A 22,915-nucleotide genomic window follows, 5' to 3' on the forward strand; every position below is an offset into this window, starting at 1 on the left:
ACGTGTAGGCCTTATTACGGCATAGTTGTTTTTCAGTAATTTCATAGAAAACGGATCACCAGCTTCTGTCAAAAAGAAAGCCAATGGATTTTGCAAAAGATGGAAAACGCTGTTAAAATGGTAGAAAGTGGTAAACGGGTTGAATAGATACAGAAAAGGGGTGAATGGATATCGGGAAATTCTTCATAGTATCTATTCACCCTTCGAATTTTATGCACCCTGTTTTACCCGGTAGGCTGCCAGCCAGATATAACTTCCAAAGAAGTACGCATCATCTAAAGATTGGTTTCCACTACATGAAAGTAGGTCGGTCGCTAAATTTGCTACAGAACAAGAAGTTATTCTCATTCGTTTGATTGCCGATGACTTCAAAATGTTACTTGGGTTTACATGATGAGAAACTCGTTTACTGATGTATAATGACCAAAATTAATTAATAAGATCTCATTACATTTATTATAAGCATTGACAAAGTTTTGTTATAATTAAGAAGTTGAATACTTACTAGTTTTTATTAATCTTATTAGACATAGGGTTCCCAATAAGGCCAAAGTGACACTTTAGTTATTTGTGTTTACAAAATTGTAATTTTTGTTTCTAAAGCCATTTCGATTCCATTATTACAAAGTTTAATAAATAAATATAAGATTTTGAAATTATCAGCCCATTGTCATTTTAAACCTACGAGCTAGGCGGTAATAAAAATAAGGTAGGCCTTATTTGGTTAGCTTACCTTAGGTACTTAAATATCGTGCTATCTCGGTCATTTTATAAAGAATTGATAGTGACAGAACTAGACTTGAGAGCGTCTTAAAATTGAGTAGCGTTTGAGTATTGAGTATGGCAATTAAACCGTTTTCCTCTCTCTCTAGGTGTACGCTAGATTCCTCGCCAAAGACCACGATTCAGGTCGCGTGTCCTACTTCGTGTCGCGTCGCACATGGCTGAAGGTGACTGAGCTGGTGCTGACGAGGGTGTCTGACCCTCGTATAGCGTCACTGCGGGGCCGAGTGCTACAAGGCCGGAGTACGGGACGCACTGAAGTCCAAGTGCTGTCGCCTATCACAGGTAATTTATTTTGATTGATGATGATTGATTGTGGCTTTATTTATTAAGTGTTACTGTAATGTATAGTTTGGTATTTATTGTTACTAGTACTAGACTGGATACTTACTTATAGGTACGGTCTAGAGGCAAGCACTAGGTAGGTAATTGTTTCAAGGAATACCCAACTGTGAAGCAAAGTTTAAAATAGAAAACGTATTATGGCAATCTTTAAATTCTCATACATAAGTAGAGATGGAGTCAGTAGAAGAACTTATAATGTTTTAAAACTCTTTGTTATCTGCTAGGTTATTCTATAACTTTCAATTCGAAAGATCTAAGTGAACCCTATCGCGGTCCGCCATATTGATTGTAAGAATAATCTTGACCAATGAGGTGCGTTCTTCATAAATTCTTCACTTCAAAAAGCTCGAATGGACATTTACAGAATAATCTAGCAGTACTTACCTACATATTTCAATAATTTACTGTGAGTCATTGCTATATTCATATTGAAAATCCGGTAGGTACATAAATTACGTACCTAGGTACGTTTGACCTTTTAACGAATTAATTAGGTAAGTAAGCATTTGACATTTAAGTAAATGTTAATGCCAAAATCCGCAGAGTTGCCTACGTCATGATACCAAAAGATCTTGATTAATTAGGCACACATAAGCATGAATAATACGCGAACATAATATGGTAGTATGTTACAAGGAAGGTGAAGAAAATACCACGCTCATGTTACAGTAAATGAGATACACTGATACATTGATAACATCACTACATCATTAACTTAAAATCGCGGTTTACTCGCGTACATTTATGGAGAAATTCTCTACTAGTTTCGAGTCACAGAGGCACTCTTCATCGTAAGCAGCGTGTGCAGACACGGCAACGTTGCGCAGCCTACTGCATGCTATGAGTAAGCCGTGATTTTTAGTTAATTTAGCTTGTCTCACGTGAGTTATTATAAAAATATCACTTGATCATGTCTGTTATATTTCTCGAAGGACCAGGACTTATTACTTAGTGGAACACAGGCTTTTTGCCACATGTAAGTCCTACCTATGTATAGGACGTGACAATAACTGATTATCTGACAGCCAAAAATAATTTATTAGGCCCTTTCCTGAAGAATCGCTCTTATGACCTCAATGCCAGTAACTGATCTAATATCTTGACAGGTAGCCGCAGCATTCTCAGATGCATGCGGTAATATCTAAAACTGGGTTTAGCTCAAGGCTTTCGATATCTTCGGCATCTAGACCTGTGTTCTATTTGTAGAAATTGGTAGGCAGGTACTAACCTATATTGAGAGAAATATCAACTTTGGTATTGGAAAAATATAGGTATGCTGTTATGCCTATCGCTACTATGAAGCAAGTACAAAGAGGAGTTGTCATAATGTGATTGTGCACTGTGACACAAAAATAAAAGGCCCTGACCAATGATATTATAAGTAAAAAGTCGAGTAGAGAGTAAAAAGTTGTAAAAAGTTCTTACACATTAGTTTAGTATGGTACCTCTAAATAGAAAATAGAGAGGGGCGTGGTTTACAACGTCACGCGTTTCCCGTAAAGTGTCACGCATTATGGTAAAGGGAAATCCAGTTATGACATCTCCTCTTTGGATTTGCTTCATGACTACACTTCTCAGTCTATTCGTATAAAATGCTGACTTTCAGTTGGTTTAGTTTTTGGAAAAGGTCAGTTCGAACCGTAGTGTCAATTTACATAACATCTTGCGACTTAAAATTTTACACATATCAACAGTGTATAAATGGCCACTGCTAACTAAAGGCTACTTCTCACACGGAGAAGCCTCTTATCACATTACACATCTACGTACATAGCGTAGGTATCTACTAAATGTAAAAGGCTACACTTTCATCTTATCAGTTCCATCGACGTTTACTAACGCTTCTCAATAATTCGTGACTAGACTGCATCGTGAAGTCTAGCCGATAAACGATAATTCGCTTGAAAACTATCAGATTTTAAAACTTATTGGTCTATGCAAGATTGAAATCTGTTGAACTCAACTTGATTCTGAATTTATCTGAACGGCTAAGTTAGAACTCTGATGGATCTATTTGCAGATAGGTTTATATTGAGATCGATTGACGTGCAAACCTTTTTATATTTATTTAGGTAAGTCAATAGTTCACGGGCCAGATAATGTCCATACTGTTTGACCTCTTGGTGTATTTTCGTCTTGTATTATCGAAGGTTACAATTTTCTGTAAAATTATAAGTAGGTACAACGTTTGCTAACACAAGTTTAACGTCTTTTTACAACCAACAACCTAGTGGTTGCTTTACATGAATTTTCGAGATTTATAAATTATTTATTCACTTCTCAATTTTGAAATCCGACAAAAATGACCGGGGCTAGCGCAGGATTTGTTGGCAGTCGAAGTCGAATACATCATTGCACGTAACCCTCCAGAAATAAAACATTTGGCGGCTATTTCACATATAGGTACATTTTCTATCTTTCCAGGACGAGTGATCGGTCTCCGCGAGGTCCGCGTAGGCAATGACAAGGTGTCAATCTCACGACTACTGGTGGCAGACGTCATATCTGGGCTACATCATTGCACGTAACCCTCCAGAAAATAAAACGTTACCAGGCGACTATGCGCACATATAGGTTATTTTCTATCTTTCCAGGACGAGTGATCGGTCTCCGTGAGGTTCGCGTAGGCAATGACAAGGTGTCAATCTCACGACTACTGGTGCGCGTCATATCGTGGATGCTGTTTAGCTGAACATACAAGTTCACATGCACATGACACCCAAACCCGAAACAACAATTTGTGGATCACACAAAGAGTTGCTCCGTGCGGAAATCGAACCCGCTACACGTTGCGCAGCAGCCAGTTGCCTTAGATATTATACTCATTGATTAGATATTACTCATTGCTTCGTCTGTGTTACTTAACCTCTTGTATGCTGGTATATGAAACACAATAGAAAAATCATTATGTCTCGCGTAGATCTGTGCTCCCGGCTTACCACGAGTTAATAGAAAGGTAGCTTTTATCATCTATCTATAGGGAAGCATTCGTTAACAATTAATCAAAATTGACTCAGCCGTTTAGGGTTTCAGCGATAGTGTAATTTTGACGTTATTAAGTGCGTTCTTAGACTTGACAGCTATCAACCTACCTACTACCCAAGTGGATATGTAATTAGAATTTTTGATTGTACATTATTACATATTACAATCCAAGTACTTTACCTAAAAAAAGGATTTGCTTACTCATGTCATGTACCTTTTGATTAGACAACATTGTTATGTTATGATTAACTAAGTACCTATGTAGGTAGTAACTTGCGTAGGCATGCGATGCCAAGTAGGCGCCTATCTAGAATTACGATACAATAGACATAAGACTCTTGTGTAGGCTTTCCTAACTAAGTGCCTACTAGGTTCATAATTAAGTAGCGATTAGTTTACAGTTTCATTTAGGTATTTAACTTTAGCTCTGTTATTGAATTCGAGATTTAAAACGATCGTTTGTTATGCCCTTAGTATGAGTATGCTTTACTTTTAAAGTAACCAACGAGAGCGCGTCCGGCGATCTGATTGGCTGGGTCGAATAAACCAACCAATCAGAGCACCGAACGCGTTCTCGTTTCGTTTAATTTAAACGTAAAGCAGCGGGTACTGACTAAATGTAGATGACGTTAACGGTAAAGCTTAAGCTTTTTTTATCCAATTACTACAGCTGTCAAACATTTTATGTCCCTTAGTTTAAGTCTACCTGATTCAGGTTGATTCTCTATTGGACAAACAAAGAGAACACCAAATGATGAGCAAAAAACGATAGTCCTTACTCACTCATCACACACAGCTAGAATGTCTTAAACTGCTAAAGTAAAAACAAAATTAAAATTCCAGGAAGGTCTACTGGACATCGACCTGGAGTTCTCAGACGGCAGCCACACGGCGCTGCGTGATGTGGCCGTGTCTGACTACTTCCTCGTCGTGGAGAGCTTGGACCCTGAAGTGGTGGCCTTCGCACCCATGTACGCTTCCAGACATCCACGAGTTATTGCTGTTGGAGAAGGTATGTTAAGATATTGGACGGTTGGTTGAATGCTATATGATTTAACCTTTTGAACGCCAATGGCATGAATAGATGTCATGCGCAAGCGTGCCCTGTGCGCCACCGACATCTATAGATGCCAAGAAACAGATCACAGAGAAAAACAAAATAAACACATTCGATAACATTTTGGAATCCCTAATATTTTCAGGGTTATTTCGTTGAATTTTTATTTGTATTTTAATTTTTATTTTCGTTGCTTGGCGTGGAGGGCACAGCGAAGCGTTTATGCTCTGGCGGTCAAAAGGTTAAACCGAACACTATGTAGTTTTATATTGGAAGTATTGGTTTAAATTGCTCACGAAAGGGTTAACGGTGTTTGGGCGTTGTGGTAAATTTCTGAAACGCACGTTGGATCTTAAACACCACTAAGATCACTGCGTTTTGCCATTATCCAAGTTGCTTGGCCCTATACATCCAAAGATATTTATTTTTTGGGACAAGCCCGCTACAACCTCCCATACTGTTGCAACTCCTGTTAGCCAGGATCTACAGTAGACTACCATGAAAACACCGGAACACTAAAGTCCCAGGGACATGAATGACTGTCTTGAAGAAAAAACCTTTAGCGAACATCCCACTATAGCACTCCATTTAAGACCACACTTTATGATCTTTCCACTAATTCTATTCCAGGTAGCGGCGAACTGCTCCGTGTAACCTTACTAACTCCGGAACAATGCCGTACTGGTCCATTACGCCGCGTGGCTCTTCCCGGCAAAGGAGACACGAAGACTCCAGCCAACATCAAGAACATTCCTGGAGCCATCGCCACTGCAGCAGCCAGCGTGGATGTGGACTTCAGTGGAGGAGACGCCCCTCAAAGACCTGATACACCACAGAATGATGACATCATGGCGAGGGGCGGCATGAGAAGCGGCATGGCTGAGCTTGGGGATATTCTTAAAGGTAATATTTTTGTTAATCAAGTATTTTCTTCGTTTACATTATTTTTTATAGCATTGAGCGAAAATCGAGCAAAAGGATTACCTGATGGCAAGCAATGGGCGCCACCCATACCTGCAATACCATTACCAATTTCAATTTTAGGGATTAAGTATCGATTTCGGATACGTCTTTTTTACGATACATCTTTAGGATACGTCTTTTATTAGAAGTAAACAAATGTAGAGACTAGTTCTAAGGCCTGTTTCAAAGATAGTGTCATTATTTATTTCCTTTCATAAAGTTAATGATCTAATTCTAATATTACAGGCTACCCATCATTCAAGGACGAAGGCAACCACGAGCCAACCATTGCGCAGGCGCAACAATACAACTCCATCTATCGGAACAACCCTGCACCACACTCTCAGCACCAAACTGCACAGACTTCTGTTGTTATTGGTTAGTACTTAAGTTTAAAGACATAAAGGCTATAATAGAAGTAGAATTTTTGAAATGCTAAAGTAAACATTATTGTTTTCAGGTATTTACGTGGTGCTAGGCGCATTCTGTTTTGCGATCGTGGTGAGTTAATAAAGCATTATTTTTTATTTTTAGCTATATTTAGTACAATATCAGTATCCTTAGTATGAATTTTGCTTAACGTTTAAAGTAATCGAAACGAGAGCGCGTGCGGCGCGGTCTGATTGGTCGGTTCAAATAAACCAACCAATCAGAACGCCGAACACGCTCGCGTTTCGATTGTACTATATTCTTATGTTCGATTGTATTGTACTGTACTTCTCGTAGAAGAAAAAAATCCAAAGTAAGTTACATGTAGTAAAAAAAATAGTTTATAATCACCATTTTCCTTTTACCAGGTGTTCGTGGTATCGTGCGTAGTATACGCGACGCGAGTGAAGCCATCGGGCGGGGAGCGTATAGGCGGCGGTACTCGAGGGGTGCCGGCCGGCGTCGCTGAGGGGGGACGGTTGCAAGTAGCTGGTCTTGTTGGTACTACCCTCGGCCTGGCCAGAGACAAACCTTCCAGGGAATCCACTACTAACGCACACGATTGGGTGTGGTTGGGTAAGCGTTTATTGAGTAGTGCTTTTCACTTTAAGACTTGAACAATTCCAGTTGCCTTTAAAAAAATCAGTTACGAATTACGATCGAATGATTACTGTTTTACTGGAAACATTCATGTAACTTTGTGACACTTGATCCAAAATGCACTTTATTTTTATGCCTATAAAGTTGAAAATAAAATAGTAACATTTTTGTCTTTAATAAACACTCCACATGTTTACGCTTACAAAACCCCATAATCTTAAATACATTCAATAATTGGACCAAAATTGAAGCTTTCAATTTTCCAGGACGCGCTACGATCGAGAGGAATGGCAACCGTCACCCAGCGAATAGGAATTCTGCGCAACAGACGGACAACGGCATCACTGAGATGAGGATTACTGCCAACCCTTTGAACTACAATTATGTGGACCCGGAGGACGCGATACGAGAGAATGGGAACGTTATGGTGACAAGTTTCGACAACCCTAACTCTATAGAGTTGCCCTCACAGAACGACAAGAAGGTCATTGACTCCACGACGTATTGTAAGAAGTCATCGCGACACGCGCGCCACCACTCCGGCGACGGACACTGGCAGTAAGTTATTTTTGCAAGTTTATTATGCTCGCCTTTGTCTTGTCTTTGTTGAAGAACTTATTATTCTCTGTGTTCTACGCTCAATTGTTTATTCATTGTACTTTGCACAATGCCTATTTGGTCTGTTTTTATTCTACTAACAAAATTTTACGCACCTCTATCTGTCGCATTTTTTCACAACACCTATCTGCTTCGAGCTTGAAGGCCTGGGTTTGATCCCGGGGATCCCTATATTTTAAATAGGTACTTAAAAATGAAGTAACTTCCAATTATAAAATGGTAACTATAAATTATCTTACCAAATACATAAATCCATACCAATAAGAATGTTGAATGATTTAATTGGAATTAATGATTTGACTTTGACTTAAGTTATAAGTATACCTCAGCTTATTTAATGTGTAAAGTCAATATAAATACCCAACGTTTGCATCCAGCTTTGCGCTTAGTAGTTTCTCTGTGCATTATTGTAATAATTATGGTATAATTTACTCCATTTGGTCTACAGGCCGGACGCCAACAACCCAGACGACTACCGCCCCCCCGTCCCGCCACACAGGAACTCGTCCACACCACAGCCGCACGTCCCAGTACCACCACGGAACCCCAACAAAGTAAGAACAAGCAAATATTCTTTGAATATTACTCTTTTTTATGGAATAGCAGTCGGCAAATGAGCAAATCACCTCATCACCTGATGGTAACTAAGCTGTGGCCCCGCCCACACCCGCAACGCCAAGTTGTCGGTCTTCTGGGGATTTGGAAATTAGGGATGGGGGATGAAGAGTGGGAGAAAGTTTGAGAATTCTGTAGATATGTAGTTAAGTTATTGTTTCAGAATTTATGTACAATAATGACTCACTCATCAAAAACCTGTCTTGTTGCTATTCCAGATTTTGCCCGAAACAGTCATGCCACCGACGCGACGAAGCCACTCCCGAAATCACCAAAAGAAACACGACCGCGATTACGAGTCCCGACGATCTCCAGAAAATGGCCGCCGCTCAGACAGGTAACTTAAACGCCCCATAATATTAAGATCTCTGATTTTAGTTGTATTTTTAATACGATTAACATGAGACACGTTTAATTCCCAGAATTATTGATTTAAACAAACTGGACGCCCCATATTTACTGAACCGAGACATGAAAGACTACAAACGCGACTCGAACCCGGCTCCCCTTAGAAACGAACTTGAAGACAACCCAGTGGAAAAGCTGACTGACAAAGACGACTGCGCACGACTATTTGAATTCGATAACGACGCTCCACTAGTGATGGAGAACAAGGACTACCGGGAGATCGTCGGCCTCAACAGAGGAACCGACGACTCCCGAAGGACATTCGCCAAACCCGAAAGCCCCGACTACATGCACGACTCTGGAATCGGTAATTATCTTCACCATTCAACTAGTTTACTTCAACTCAGGACTTCAATACTAATGTAAGATTGTTTACAGGCCTACCTGAAGTACAAATGAGGCACAAGAACAGATCCAAAGAGTCAAAAGGAGATTTCGTGGAGGCCGCCAATAAGAACAAAGGTACGTTTACCTACTATTTGTAGCTCCTCTATTCTATATATGCCTAGTTAGAGAGTCAGTGAATAAGTTGTACGGTGTTGCAGGCAGTAGCTCCCCGGAGGTGAAGCGCGCCACGATAGTGGGCAACCCGATGTACTCGCGCGCACAGGACGCGCTCGACGCGCCGCGTGACGTCACCAGCGACGCGCTGGGACTGGACGACCTGCACATGGACTACGATCAGATCATGCATTATTTCCACAACCTCAAGGTATAATCGCCCACACGTCCCACCTGCTTCTAGTGTAGTGTTGCTGTCGCTTGCATCGACCCGCTGTCACGCGTCACGTCACGCCGCGCGTGTGTCATGTATTGTCGTGTCTCGATGTTCGGTGTACCTTCTTATGAATGATAGAGCCTCAATTTTGATGCATTTAATATGAAATCTAGGATAATATTTTATATGAGTACTTACATTTTATATGAGTATACATACGAATGCCGTGCAGTATTATAATATAGTTGTACTGTTAAGATTCATTTTAAGTAATCCATTATACCACACCCTGCAGCAAATTCGATATTTCGGGTGATCGCCTAGACACATTCCACTTCTCACCTCTTTGACCATTAATGTTTCGTCATCAACGTAGAATGCTAGAAAGCAGCTAATCTCTTACCACTAGCATAGAATGTAGCCTCTAACTTCACGAATCTTTCTAGAAAATCTTCTACCCTATAGATTTTGCTGCAGAATTCTGACTTATGTATTTTTAAAATTTTTCGCAGGAATCAAACGCCTGAGTAGAGCAGATCATTGCAAAGATCCGGCAGATATTGTCTACGTTTAAATATCAGCATATCATCAAAGCTCCGCCAATCGACGTATACAATGCACCCACTGATACGTCCGGGGCGGCCGGGCTCGAGGCTAGTACCATTGACTCGCACAACAACAACGCGTGCGCAGACGCACACATTTACGAAAACGTAAGCAACGGGAACACAGTCGCACCCACCCAAATGCTCTGCGACTCCATCGCTCACAAAAATAATTTCATGAAAACTCAATTGAAATTCTTGTTAGAGCACCTGAGCGAAGCTTACGAGTAATGTTGTTGACAGTCAATGTATTACCCTCATACAATATGTGTCTCAAAGTGGATCCTTGCAGTGATCGAAATCGAAACTATACAAATTGTAACTGTTTTATACATAATAATATTATTATCGTTAAACGTATTTACTCTAGTCATCTACAAAGCTGCACATATTTAAAGTACCTAATTATGATAATTGTGTGCATGTAGTTAATACTCATAATATGTCAATGAATATAATAAATTATAAATATTACTCACGCAAGGTTTGTCTGTATATTGATATTATCTCCTTACGGTAACGGGCTAATCTATTGCTGTACACTGAGCGCCGTATATCCTTGCCTACGACTCGCGAACCTTAGGATATATTGCTAATGTAATATTCCCATACCAAAAAAAACGTTGCATTCGTTCTAGATCTGTATATATATTTTTCCACTAGAAGGTAAAAACGCTACCTCACTTTTGTCTTAACTTAGAGCTTAGCTAATGTATGCAAGTTAAAAGTAAAATACATTTATTTTATTATCTCTCGGAGCAGAATCACTTTCATTTCCCGCCTACCGTGTATTGGATAACAAAACACAATAGTTATTATGATTAAGACTGCAAATCGCCAGTTTCTAGGGAATATAGTATTTAAGTATAGTATAAGAAATACAGAACTAGTCAAAGTATATTATTCTTATAATTAATCTGAGCTAATTTATTTGCTCAATACTATTCCACTCTCTGAAATGGCTTTTCTGTCTGCTAAAGTAAAATCTTATAAAATATTCGATGTGAACTTGTTCTATTAATTTATTGCTATGTGTGAAGACAGCCTAATTAAATTTAAACGGAAATTAGTTTCGTTCGTCAGAAAGCACTGATTTATTAATTTATAGATTTATTTAGATATCGATAAATGAATAATTAATATAGAATCAACTGTTTACTGTAAGATGGTATTGGAATTCACAAATAGCAGTAACACTACACAAGTCAGTACTAATAACAAATGGTTAAAGATGTGATAAAATGACTGCTAGGGATTGATTTTATATGCAGTCTATTTTATAAAATAAAAAGCCATATCATATATAAATGTAACGCTTGTATGATATTGTAAACACATTATTAATTTATTGAAGATGTAAATTGCATTTACTTGTAAGTTAGTATGTTAGGCTTTGTAAATATTGTTATGACGTTATATAATTTATAGGTACTTATGGTGGAGATGACAATGCAGAATAGAAAATATATGTGGTAGAAATTGCTTAAAATATGGACAGAGTAGAGTTGCACACAATATCATGAGATGTTTGTCTGTTACAATTGTACACTAAATAGTAAATGTTTTATCTTGTATTGTGTATTAAATGTGACCCTAAATGTAATAATAGGAGCAGTGGACGACCTTTCCTGTTTACTTTCAGTAACGAAGGAGGCCATGTGTTCTGTGGAACATTGTATCAGCTTACACTGTCTTTATTCGTGAACCATGATACTCTCTAAAATACTAATAGCGTGTTGTTTGGCTTTTGACGTTAGGTTAGGGACGAGTCATAAGATACTAAGTACTCTACGCTGTAGTATTTGTTACTGTAATACATTTGTTTTTGTTGAGTTTTTGCCATAATTATAAGAAAGGAGTTTATAAATTAAATATTGCTACAAGGTTTAATACATGTATGCAAACTGAGGCTTGTCACGAAAATCCTTTCATGAAAATGTCAAATTTAATAAACCATTATTAATTATGCTTATTGTTTTATTTTATACCTACTAGCTACTCCCGCTACTCAGCCCCTATTGATCGCAGAGGTAATGTTTGATAGCTTTTAGCCTGCCACAATAAAGGGATTGATTATTGAATGATTGATGGATCATCCAGCAATAATTTACAAATTCAAACTAATAGTTCAAGAGGTAAGGAGGTGGACTAGGGCAAGATCAGTCCAATGCAGCCGCGACGTGCCGCAGCATGCAATGGCATGACGCGACACGCTGCAGTATGCCGCAGTACGCTGCCGTATCCTATACCCTGCGAGGCGTATGAGTCACTTTGGGGTCGAGGAATTATGATTGCTAGCTAGTTGAAATAAGGTTGAAACTTGTGCAGCATTTCGGTGGGGCGCAATTATGCACCCACTATTCTTTTCTCTTTTCGTCTAATTAGCAGTTCTTATTTGTCTTTCTTCATCTTCAGCTAGAAGTACTATTAAGTCCTAGAAGTGCTAGAAGTCCTAGTCAACCATAACAACACAACTAATGTTCTCTATGCGATGCGACACAACTAACTCAACTCCCTTTTGTCAACTTCGAATACGCGCTGAGCAATACTGATGGATGCCAGAGTGGCTCGGCTTTCAGCAGGATACCACGGCATGCCACTGCACAACCTGCCGCGCCATGTCAGTGAGCGCTCTTAGTGTGTTTCAAAATACTTATTGTTTGAGATTTTGTAATTGGTCCAGTCCAAATCAAGGTCATTCTCACACTGTCCTTCATTGGCCCAGTCCAGCCCAAGAACTTTTCCACATTGTCCTTTAATTAAAAATGTCAATTTTTTACTAGGACATCCAGTTTTTGAGGTATTGCAAGATTTTCAGATGGACTAGGGCAAATACCAGTAGTGTATGTCTCACGTACGTAATTATCACAGAAATAAAATACTCAAAATATAAATTTACATAAACATATATTTTTACTAATTACAACTACATACTTAATATAAAATAACACTATTTACAAATATTTGCCGTACCAGCGATGGTCGAACGGCGACAGCATCTTGTGACAGCCTCCCATGTTGTTCTGAATGATATATTTCATTGTGTAATAGTTCTCGTTGTTTTCTTCTAACCATTTCTCTCTTTCTGCCTTCTTCTGCATGATTTCCAGAGAAATTGGTTCAGCTTTGAATGGTAATCGCTCAGCAATTATTCTGAGCATTGGGAATACCTGAAATAAAAAAAAAATGAATTATTGGCATGAAAGAAATACTGAAGTAGTCCCTAATCAGTTTAATTGTCACAATTAATTAAGAACCTTGTTTTTTTTTAGATTCAAATTGCATTTATCTTTAGGGGTAGGCTTATGTGCACAATGCACAACACATCACATAATAAATGTGTCATGCTAAACACTACCTTTTTTCAAAAAACATTATAGTTCTCATGAAATAGTGGGCAAGCTTATTGTCCCACATTAGGATTTCTTTCTATCTCTAAATCTGACTATACATTATTACTGAAAGTTTGAAATATTTAAATATGTTGCTGTCCCAACTGCTTCTTGCCAAAGAATCCTTCAGAAAGTAGCCTTGTACAGAAAATATTGTAAACTAAAAACAGTTATATAATCAATGTAAACTTACCTCAGCATAATCACATTTGCCACCAACTTCAAGGACAATCCTGCCAGCTTTGATGGGTGTGACATAATGATCAATGGCACCTTTACCACCTCCCATACGTTGGCCCTGACCCTTCTTGGTGACGGGCTGCCATGGCGGGTCTACTCGCCATATAGCAAACATTCTCTTCTGGTCCAGCTTCCTCGCAACAACTAAACGGGCCATTTCAAAATGCTCAGACCGCATTCTGCCACCTCCTGTTGCCTGGAACAATGGGGATAGGTAAATTAATAATATGATTACTACGATATTAATGTGACAATATTTAAAACAAACCATAACATATTCTTCAGAAATGTTTTATGAATATCAAGGAAAGGGAAACTTCATAACTTATTTTATTTAATCAAAAGGACAACATAATTTCAATTTAATATAGAACTGTCAGCAATATTATATTATCCATAGGTTACCAGATCCCAACTAGAAAGTGATGAATTTGAAAGATAGTTTGTTCATTATTTACCTATTTATGCTATTACCACTCAAACAATCTTCTACAAATTCTATATACATAATTAATTATGAGGTAGTTTTATAAAAAAGTAGGTATATAGGTTCAAACAAGTTGGCATGTAAAAGGAAGTTATTCTACTCACAACAACACCATATTGCTGCAGCTGTAGGTTGGTGTGCAGAGGCTCGGGACCACGCATGTAACGGAGACGCTTCTGCATCTTCGGAGGCTTCAAGTTGGCGGGATATGTTGGTACCTTGTCATAGATACGAAGCCTTTGGCGCTCCGGGATTTCAATATCTGAAAAATATTATGTTCTGTGAAGAAAACTCCTATAGATAACCATTCACAGGAATATTTCCAAATGGTATTGAGTATGTTTTCTGTTACTATTGTAATACTAGGCGTTATTGAATAAATTAATTTTATTTGACAAATAATCTAATGAGATTTGATAACTTACGGTCATAATTCTTTGGTGGTGGAAAGTATTTAATGCCAGCGACGAGCACCAACTGCGAACTCTCAGGTCGTAGGAGACCTGAAACAGGTTGAAACATAACAATAATTTATTTAGTTTCCTTTTCGCGAGTTCTGTAATATCATTAGAATACATTTGGTACTTACCAAGAGAGACACGCAACGACTGAGCTAACATGATAAAGAGATTCTTTACAATATTAGAATTAAATTACACTTCATACATTCTAGTTTTTCTGTAACAAAATTAGAATTCTTTTTTAAATTCCAAATTGTTGTGCTAAAAAGTGAGGTTAGGATTTATGGAAAAGTGACAGCTGATGATTTTTTTCCTGTTGGTGTTTGAAACAATAGGCTTTTGGGTTTTTAGACTAAAATGTTTTAGTAAGATTGCCCTTTTTCGTTTTGCCATTAGCTTGCGCTATAGGAAAAATCTTTGTCATGATTTGTTTATCAATAAAATATTAGTTAGTTACAATTTTAAGTTAAGTTGTTTTTAAAGTTTTTTTTTTATTTGTATAAATTATTGTAGTTATTTGTAGTTAATGATCTTATATATGTTAATGTTCATTAAGTTTTTTAATAAATCTTTCCACATTTATGAAAGTTTTATTACTTTCATAAATGTGCGAAAGAATCCAAATATTGAAAAAAAGTAAAATAAAAATGTTTCATACCAATTGACATTGACATATAGACGTTGACGTTTATTTGTTTATGTTGTCAATGTCAAACCGTTTGTTGTTCAAAATTGTTTCTTTGGTTACAATTTGATCACAAGTTACAAATTGATAAAATATTGATAACAAATTCCATTTATCTAAGGTAGATAGGGCTCGATTAGTGTTCTTCGTATTTAGTTGGCCAAATAATAAGTGGAACAGGCGATTAGATTATCAGGCAGTGTTTACTTACGAAACATTTTGGGTGTTCCTGTTATCATCATTTGAAATTATTACTTTACTAAACTAATGTTCTAAATATGAATCATATTTGAGGCGCAATATTTATTTGCACACACATGAAGTATATTTTAAATATATAGAAATCTTGAAATCCCTAATCGGAGTAAGAATAATGGAATACAAAACCATGCTCTATTTACAAAAATGCTTATATTTTAATTCATATTTGTACATAACTTGGGTGACTGTTGTAGGTTTTTTTCTATATGCAAAGGTAAAAAAATGCAGCCATATAAAGTAGCTAATATATAAAAAAAATACATTTGGAATGTCTTTAATGACAATATACTTTTTTTCAGTTGAACAGTCTTGGACATCTAACAAAGTACCTTTCATTGACGGTATACACTTTATTGATTGTTATTGAGTCAGCAAGAATATATTTAGGTCACTATGGCAACCTTTCTCGGAGGGTTAGTATTTAAAGAAAAAAATCCAATACATATAATATTGAATTTAATTACTAACATCAAATAACTAATAAAAAAAATGTATTTAAATTCCAGGTACCAGAGCTAGCAGGGTTCCTGATGCTGACAATTTTGATGCAAATGCCTCTAGTCAGCTTCTTCCTCTTCAATCCATATTTGATGAGCACCCCCATGGAGATCACACTACACACCATGTTATGGCTGCTTACAATCACTGAAGTAGTTTTCAGTTTTATGGCATTGAAACAAGCCTCTAACTTTGCCAAAAGCATTTATTTATCCCAACCTAAAGACAGGTGAATGAGAATTCACAAAACATTTGGAATATTGATCATCCCAACTATTGTTATAACTGGGAAAATATGTCTGTTTGGTAGTTTTGCACTCATATAGTTGATAATATACAAAACTATATATGGTGAAACGGGTGACTAGAATTCAGGGTGAATAGATACAGAGGAGTGTGAATAAATGTTGGGAAAATGTTCTAACATCTATTTACCCCATTCCTATATGTATTCACCCTGTTTTATGTTACTATGCTAATTGGTACAGACATAGCTGTAGGTAAAGCTAGTTATTTATAAAAGGAGATGTAAATAAAATGTCACACATTACATGAAAAGACTTTATTATGTTGTTACACAACATTAAATGCTCACTTTATTAATTAAGGACTTGAATATAAGTGTGAAAGTGTATGAAAGCAAAGCTTTGGTATTTGTAATAATTAAATATTAGTTGATACACATATTATTGTAACATAATACAATCTAAATTAAGATCAAGATACAATAACAGCAATTATCGAAGTTTAAATACATTGTACACTCAGAATAACATTAAATAAACATTACTTCATAATGAATCACACAAAACACTATTTTTATACCTATTAATACCTTTATCTTGAGGTATTATGACATACCTATCATCGAACTATAATCTAAGTCTTAATTGTATCAAATATAACCTCTTGGTAAAATGTTTGGAGTCTTATAAAATTGTTACTTTGCCTTCAAATATTTCACAAGGCACTGGACATTATTTCTTTCATCTAATCATAAATTATAGATAAACAAAATGTCTCTGGACTACCACACATCAGAATATAATTCATTAGTGCTATTTATCTTATGGAATTATAAAATAAATTATCTATTCTCATATCTTCATCCATGTAACAGCCTCAGGCGCATACTTTAACCTTACTAACACAGCACTATGGTACACTCTTAGGCATTATTATTATATTTGGTATTTAATACTATGTACAATTTAGCATTCAAAATATTTGTCATTCTCTTCACACATACTTTACCTTAATAAAATTATGCTTAAAATAAAAAAATATATATTTCAAATTCAATTAGTACATTAAATTTTATAATAATTGTCAAAGTTTTATAAATAAAAATGATAAAATAAATTATTATTTCTTTATCTGGTCAGTGAATAGATTATTTTCTATGAAGAACTCATCAATTTTATGTCTAACTAAATGCAAAGTTTTCTGAAAGCTTTCAATTTTTGTTTCGAATCCTTTCATGTCATTGTCCATTTCAAAAGATTTTATTACTTGAGGAAGAGTCGGGGACATTTTACATATAAACTGTAAATAATAAAAATAAAGTCTTAGTTTATTTATCTAATCATACTATGTAATGACTAGATAATACACTGTACCTGTGGGGAGATGAATTTGTACTTAGATATTTAAGAGAGAATAATTTGAGATTTGATATTATTCAAGCTAGTTGTTTAATGAATAATAATATAGTTATAATACACAAGTAATACTTACAGAAAATATTTGTTGGGTGACCCAGTTGTGATATTTTTTCACTGACCCCTCATAAGCCACAGTAAATATCTTTTTCATATTTATATCAACATCATTGGCTTGCACATGAGTCAGGATTTGGGAAAATACAATCTCAAAAAATAGCAAAGCCCTGTAAACAGAAAAATAACAACATATTCATACATCTTTTCAAAAACATTGTTGACTTTATGGATATGTTTTTCCTTGTGTATAAACTCAGAAACAGCTGAACCAATTGTTATGTAGGTAGTATCAGACACTGCCTACATTGCTGCAAGACTTATTTAGTTATAGAAGAGTGCCAGCTAAGTAATAAATACTGATAGTCAGTACTTATGCTTCATTATTATATTATCTCTGTGATAATTAAATTACTAATTAATCAGGATATAAGTACTATTTTTATGAATAATAATAAATATTACACACCTGTTTAGCCACAGTACACCTTCAGCTGCAACAGGCGAACCATTAGCATTTTCAGCAAGCATCAACTCCAGTAAGCAAGAGTTCTCGTCATATTTGTATAGATTTTTTAATTTCTGAAACAATATAAATATTTTAGGCATCCTCGCAATTTTTAATACTTAAGAATGAATTAAACTTCGTTCTTTATTTATACTTACGTCGATATTTCCTTGCATATCAAACTTTACAGGAGCGAATACCGAGCCAAGGCGTTCTGAAAAATAAAATATATGAAATATTAAAAAGAGCGATAAAACAAAGAGTTTTGCTATTGAAGTATATTATTAAATGCACGCATACGTACCTACTACTGCAACTAAATCCGTAGATGCTTCTATAAATTCTTGTATATTAATTCTTCCATTTATAACCGGTGGAAAATGTTTTATACGGAGGAAAAAACAGGGCTCGTTTGTAGAGGTGCTAGCCATTTTCAGTACAGAGATACTACTAGCATTGATTAAGTACTGATAAAAAGTTATGTGCCCAACATATATATGTATATCTCACTCATTTCATGACTCATTCCTTCGGTGTTTATCAATATCAAAATTATGAAACAAACAATATAATGCTATTTTCAGAAGCACACAAATGTCATATTTTCCAGTTGCCCACTATCATTTAGGGTTACCATTCAAATAAATTATGCACGCACGGGAATAAATCACTGTTTTTTCACTTTTTACTTATGTACAGTTCTTATTCTCTTACAAGTACCTATTTCTAGATGAGGAAACATTAATTTTAAACGTTTCTATAATGTGTAATACTTTATTCTTCTTGTTTCCAACTTTATCTTTCTTCACTTTTATTGTCAACTTTCCTAATACTGTTACGCCAACGACTTAATATGAAAATGTCTGTTTTAGCACGTTTCCCAAATCATCCTCCACTACTATCGTCAACACTTTGGTTTTAGGAGAAAACGTAAATGGAACCAAGAATCTCTTTTCTGGTACAAGATTAGTAAATTCGTATGAATCTAAAACCATCCCATTTGACTCATCTCGGACTTCTACTATTCTGATGCCAGCTGTAGAGATGATCATCATTTTATTTTTATCAAATTTTAAATATCTTGTTATTGCTTGTCTTTCTCTTCCATATTCATTATTGAACCAGCGATGATAGGATAGTAATACAGCACAATTTCTTGTCCAATAAATAGAGTCATTCCCATTGGTCCGATTAACATTTTTCTTTGAATCCGTAAGCCTATTTGTGATGTTTGAATAAACACTAGATGGTCTAGTAATCGGAGTCACATTTGGGCTTCTTCTTATAATATCAGATTTGGACATTGCAGCAAAGTTACCTAACGTTGTTTTACTTCTTGGTCCTAAAACCCGCAATGGTTCCGCAACATTCATAGTTACACTTATATTACGCTGTAGTGAAACGGTAGAATGTTGTACTGGTTTTCCATTAAAGTTATTCATGTTATCTTTCACTAGAGCTGATCGTTTTTCGCCGGTAACAAATACCCTGTCGATATTGTCGAAACCTCTTCCCATAATACCATCTTTGGTGTGCCCAAGATCAAATGTGTGACCAAGTTCATGGAATACTGAACCTAGTGTAGTTGCGAAACATCCTCCTAGTGTTCCTCGATATCCACTGTCGTCCATAAATCGCCTTATGTTTACTGGGGTCGCATCTAAGAATTTTGGAATGATTTCTTCTACAGTCGTGGGCCAGGTATACAGACAAGCTGTCCCGAAAAGAGCCAAGCCTCCTCCTCCTAATGCAGCGTATGCTTCAGTAAGAGATACAATCTCTTCGTGTGTCATGGGCTTATCAATATCAGTACCTTTAAATCGAGTGCAGGATATGAAGCCCAAGAATTTTCTCTCGTTACTTCCTAAATCAGAAAGCATCAGTTCTCTTCCAAAATGTGACCATAACTCGGTTTGTTTCATTTTTCTGGCCTTGTTAACGTTGAGGCTGCTTTTGAATACAATGCATTCTGGTTTTTTAGGATTAACTTCATGTTCAAGTTGGAATGTTTTTCTTCCAATACCACTCTCAAAAAGTTTTTCTGCTGTTAAACATTGGATCAATTTTGAACCAATCGCAATTCTAGAACAGGCACTTTCTATCGAGTTGTCGATATCTGGCGGACTTTGAAAACATCCGTCGTGACCTTGACATATGATGTAGACTGGAGTTACTCGCAGATTTGTTTTTCGTGGAGTATAATCCAAGAGTAACGTTTTTCGTTGCTGTTCAGCGTATTCCAGTTCAATAACATTTTCACCTCTTCTAAGTTCTATGATCACTTTAAATTCTCCATTGTAAACGTCCCACTGAGTTTTGTTTTGAAAGTTTTCACTTTTTAATGTGCACGTGAGTTTTTCATGATTGTTCGAATTGCCTCTTGTTATGATTCCCTTAATCAAAACTAAGGAATAGTTCACGACGTCTCCATTTTGAAAATTAGTTATAAAAATTGAAGAGTTATGTTCTGTATCGCTATCTTCATTCGCACGGTTGTCCATTACCTGAAATTATGTTTACATCACGTTAGATCTCAAGTACGAGTGCCTTTAGTGGTTGACCTTCATTGGGATCGGTACGCAGTTTCCTCGATTTCTTTTAGTGTGATCAAACACCACATAATTAGGTTAATGCCATTTTGTGACGGGGATTACTCGAAGCAGTTACTCTAAGCGGTTCTACGGCCTGGCATTTGCCGTATTAAATGGAGCGTATCGCTTTATTTATATTTTGTCTAAACTTAAAGGTCGTCGTAAATGAATAGATTCGCACTGTAGCAATGACTCACCATGATGCGGTTAGCGTGGAGCGCGCAGAACCGGCGCGGCAGGCGGACTGCGGGAGCGGGCGGCGCGGCGCGGCGGCTCTACTCGACCATTCGCAGCCAGCGTGCAGTGCCGTTCCTCCTCGCTTCTCACTAAACTTGGTCGAACACTCGTGTCGTCGGTGTGCGCATGCCCGCCGATGCAGACCGACGCGCCTCGGTAACGATTGCGCTCCTCAGACAGGTACGCGACTAGCTGTCTCCACTGGCAAGAGGGAAATTTGAACAATGCAGTAAACATAGATGAGAATGCGCCACTATCATCCATCAAATCTTTGTTGTTTGTTTTGTAAATGTTTTCATTATAGCGAACGTGATGACGATAGACTAATAGCTATGTATATAGATGTAGAAACTGTTGATAATACGTAGTCTGTAACAATACCGACTAGAGGCAGTACAGACGAGCTAATACGTGCCGTAGAGGCGGCAAGTACCTGGCCCTACTATCACTTTTTAAGGTTTCATTGAATCCTTACATCCTGTTTGGGTAAATTATTGTTGAAAATATTTAAAGTTTACAAGAGTCAATTAGTTAAAGTTTGTATAGTAGTTACCTAAAAATAAAAACACTAAGGTCAAAAAATCTATCTCTGATTACGTTTTGCGAGATCTACCCAGTAGGTAGGCAGGTAGGTAACCCGCAGAACTTTTATAATAAGTGAAAATCTACAATACAAATAACTAATGAAAATAATACGTAGTAAATGAAAAATACACGATGAGGATCTAGAATTAAAATGTTTTGGCGCGCTACGTTCACGCCCTCTATCGTAATTTTGAACAACGTTCTAGCAAGGTCGCTATTCAGCAGTCGTTCATAATCCAAGTTAATTATGACGTCTAGAGGCTTGATTGTCTGTGTTGTATGGCCTTAATACATATTCGGCTCTTTGTGTTATTACCTACTTAGATTAATTAGCAGGATTTCATGTATTAGGTATTTTATCTCTGCTGATTTTAAGATTAAGTGTTTGAATATTAAATGACTGAGTGGTTTGCTAAAGTGAATTTATCACAATGAAAAGATAAATATCGGATTGAAATGATATCTAACAGGTAAAAGAGAAGGAAATGTGATAATTTTTCTAACATAGCATATTTTTAGAGAGTAGACATTTTATCTATTAATGCTAGTGTAGGTAAGTACGTACTCGTTTTTAAATGCAGGTTCACCTAACATTTCGGATCGTGTGGTGCACGAATTTATGTTTCTATTTTACTACTGTTTTATACTAGTAAGGGAAACTTGGAATCGTACACGATAACAGGCTATATTTTAAAACATTAAACGCGATTGGATCGATGCAATCTGTGGGGGTTTGCCAGACAACAAAGCGCCTGGCAAAGTTAAATAGCTATATGTCTCGGTGTCTACACTCTCGTATATTTTTGCAGGCGCTTCACGTACTGAATTAATAGTGCTGCCGACACCCCCAGCAAATTGTGAAATGTGTTGTTTACTTTGCAAATGTACAATATATTATTATATTATAGTATTTTAGCTGAGTTTATTTAGGGCATCCATTTAATGAAAAGTTTAAAGCATTTTTACCGTTTTAAAACACAAAGATGTTAAACTGTTAAAAGTTTGAACGTGCCTACCTAAAAAGTTTCCTAACTAATAATATATTAGGTATGAACTTCTTTTTAGTTAGATAGGTAAGTTATTTAGGTAGGTAGGAGTAGTAGGTACTACTCCTGACGAGCCAATA

At 36.6% G+C, this 22,915-nt stretch overlaps 4 protein-coding genes across 5 annotated transcripts in view; 2 read left to right on the forward strand and 2 right to left on the reverse strand.

The window, feature by feature from the left end:
• Positions 1 to 12,092, forward strand: part of LOC118266773 (transmembrane protein 132E) — an 83,240-nt gene extending 71,148 nt beyond the window's left edge. Inside the window, 15 exon segments of the mRNA XM_050703118.1 lie at positions 873 to 1,068; positions 3,723 to 3,801; positions 4,233 to 4,239; positions 4,873 to 5,125; positions 5,801 to 6,073; positions 6,380 to 6,511; positions 6,594 to 6,634; positions 6,931 to 7,138; positions 7,429 to 7,720; positions 8,229 to 8,334; positions 8,614 to 8,732; positions 8,818 to 9,110; positions 9,182 to 9,265; positions 9,349 to 9,515; positions 10,034 to 12,092. Coding sequence (XP_050559075.1) covers positions 873 to 1,068; positions 3,723 to 3,801; positions 4,233 to 4,239; positions 4,873 to 5,125; positions 5,801 to 6,073; positions 6,380 to 6,511; positions 6,594 to 6,634; positions 6,931 to 7,138; positions 7,429 to 7,720; positions 8,229 to 8,334; positions 8,614 to 8,732; positions 8,818 to 9,110; positions 9,182 to 9,265; positions 9,349 to 9,515; positions 10,034 to 10,048 — 2,265 coding nt within the window. The 3' untranslated portion in view covers positions 10,049 to 12,092.
• A 924-nt stretch (positions 12,093 to 13,016) lies between these two features.
• LOC118266901 (39S ribosomal protein L16, mitochondrial) lies at positions 13,017 to 15,010 on the reverse strand. The gene is made up of 5 exons (XM_035580523.2): positions 14,835 to 15,010; positions 14,671 to 14,748; positions 14,350 to 14,507; positions 13,712 to 13,954; positions 13,017 to 13,296 (listed from the first exon to the last, which is right to left on the reverse strand). Exons 1-5 carry the CDS (start codon positions 14,863 to 14,865, stop codon positions 13,081 to 13,083), a joined length of 726 nt encoding a protein of 241 aa, XP_035436416.1. The 5' UTR covers positions 14,866 to 15,010; the 3' UTR covers positions 13,017 to 13,080.
• Positions 15,011 to 15,401: 391 nt separating this feature from the next.
• On the forward strand, positions 15,402 to 16,509 carry LOC118266717 (transmembrane protein 17-like). The gene is made up of 3 exons (XM_035580226.2): positions 15,402 to 15,866; positions 15,952 to 16,065; positions 16,159 to 16,509. Exons 1-3 carry the CDS (start codon positions 15,765 to 15,767, stop codon positions 16,381 to 16,383), a joined length of 441 nt encoding a protein of 146 aa, XP_035436119.2. The 5' UTR covers positions 15,402 to 15,764; the 3' UTR covers positions 16,384 to 16,509.
• A 188-nt stretch (positions 16,510 to 16,697) lies between these two features.
• LOC118266715 (glycolipid transfer protein-like) lies at positions 16,698 to 21,416 on the reverse strand. Of its 2 annotated transcripts, XM_035580224.2 has the most exons (6): positions 21,165 to 21,324; positions 18,681 to 20,880; positions 18,535 to 18,590; positions 18,338 to 18,450; positions 17,888 to 18,038; positions 16,698 to 17,695 (listed from the first exon to the last, which is right to left on the reverse strand). In XM_035580224.2, exons 2-6 carry the CDS (start codon positions 18,805 to 18,807, stop codon positions 17,516 to 17,518), a joined length of 627 nt encoding a protein of 208 aa, XP_035436117.2. In that variant the 5' UTR covers positions 18,808 to 20,880; positions 21,165 to 21,324; the 3' UTR covers positions 16,698 to 17,515. The 2 variants fall into 2 exon arrangements, with proteins under 2 accessions (XP_035436117.2, XP_050559073.1); XM_050703116.1 differs by lacking the exons at positions 16,698 to 17,695; positions 17,888 to 18,038; positions 18,338 to 18,450; positions 18,535 to 18,590 and having other exon boundaries at positions 19,137 to 20,880; positions 21,165 to 21,416.
• Positions 21,417 to 22,915: the final 1,499 nt, after the last annotated feature.

This window comes from Spodoptera frugiperda, chromosome 23 (assembly GCF_023101765.2).
Source record: "Spodoptera frugiperda isolate SF20-4 chromosome 23, AGI-APGP_CSIRO_Sfru_2.0, whole genome shotgun sequence".
Taxonomy (NCBI): domain Eukaryota; kingdom Metazoa; phylum Arthropoda; class Insecta; order Lepidoptera; family Noctuidae; genus Spodoptera; species Spodoptera frugiperda.

Coding starts and splice junctions, on each gene's coding strand:
- LOC118266901 (XM_035580523.2), bottom strand. CDS start 14,865: ATGTTAGCTCAGTCGTTGCGTGTCTCTCTTG. Junction 14,508..14,670: donor ACCACCAAAGAATTATGACC/GTAAGTTATCAA, acceptor AATATTTTTCAG/ATATTGAAATCCCGGAGCGC. Junction 13,955..14,349: donor TGCAGCAATATGGTGTTGTT/GTGAGTAGAATA, acceptor CCATTGTTCCAG/GCAACAGGAGGTGGCAGAAT.
- LOC118266717 (XM_035580226.2), top strand. CDS start 15,765: ATGGAATACAAAACCATGCTCTATTTACAAAAATGCTTATATTTTAAT. Junction 15,867..15,951: donor GTTTTTTTCTATATGCAAAG/GTAAAAAAATGC, acceptor ACTTTTTTTCAG/TTGAACAGTCTTGGACATCT. Junction 16,066..16,158: donor ATGGCAACCTTTCTCGGAGG/GTTAGTATTTAA, acceptor TTTAAATTCCAG/GTACCAGAGCTAGCAGGGTT.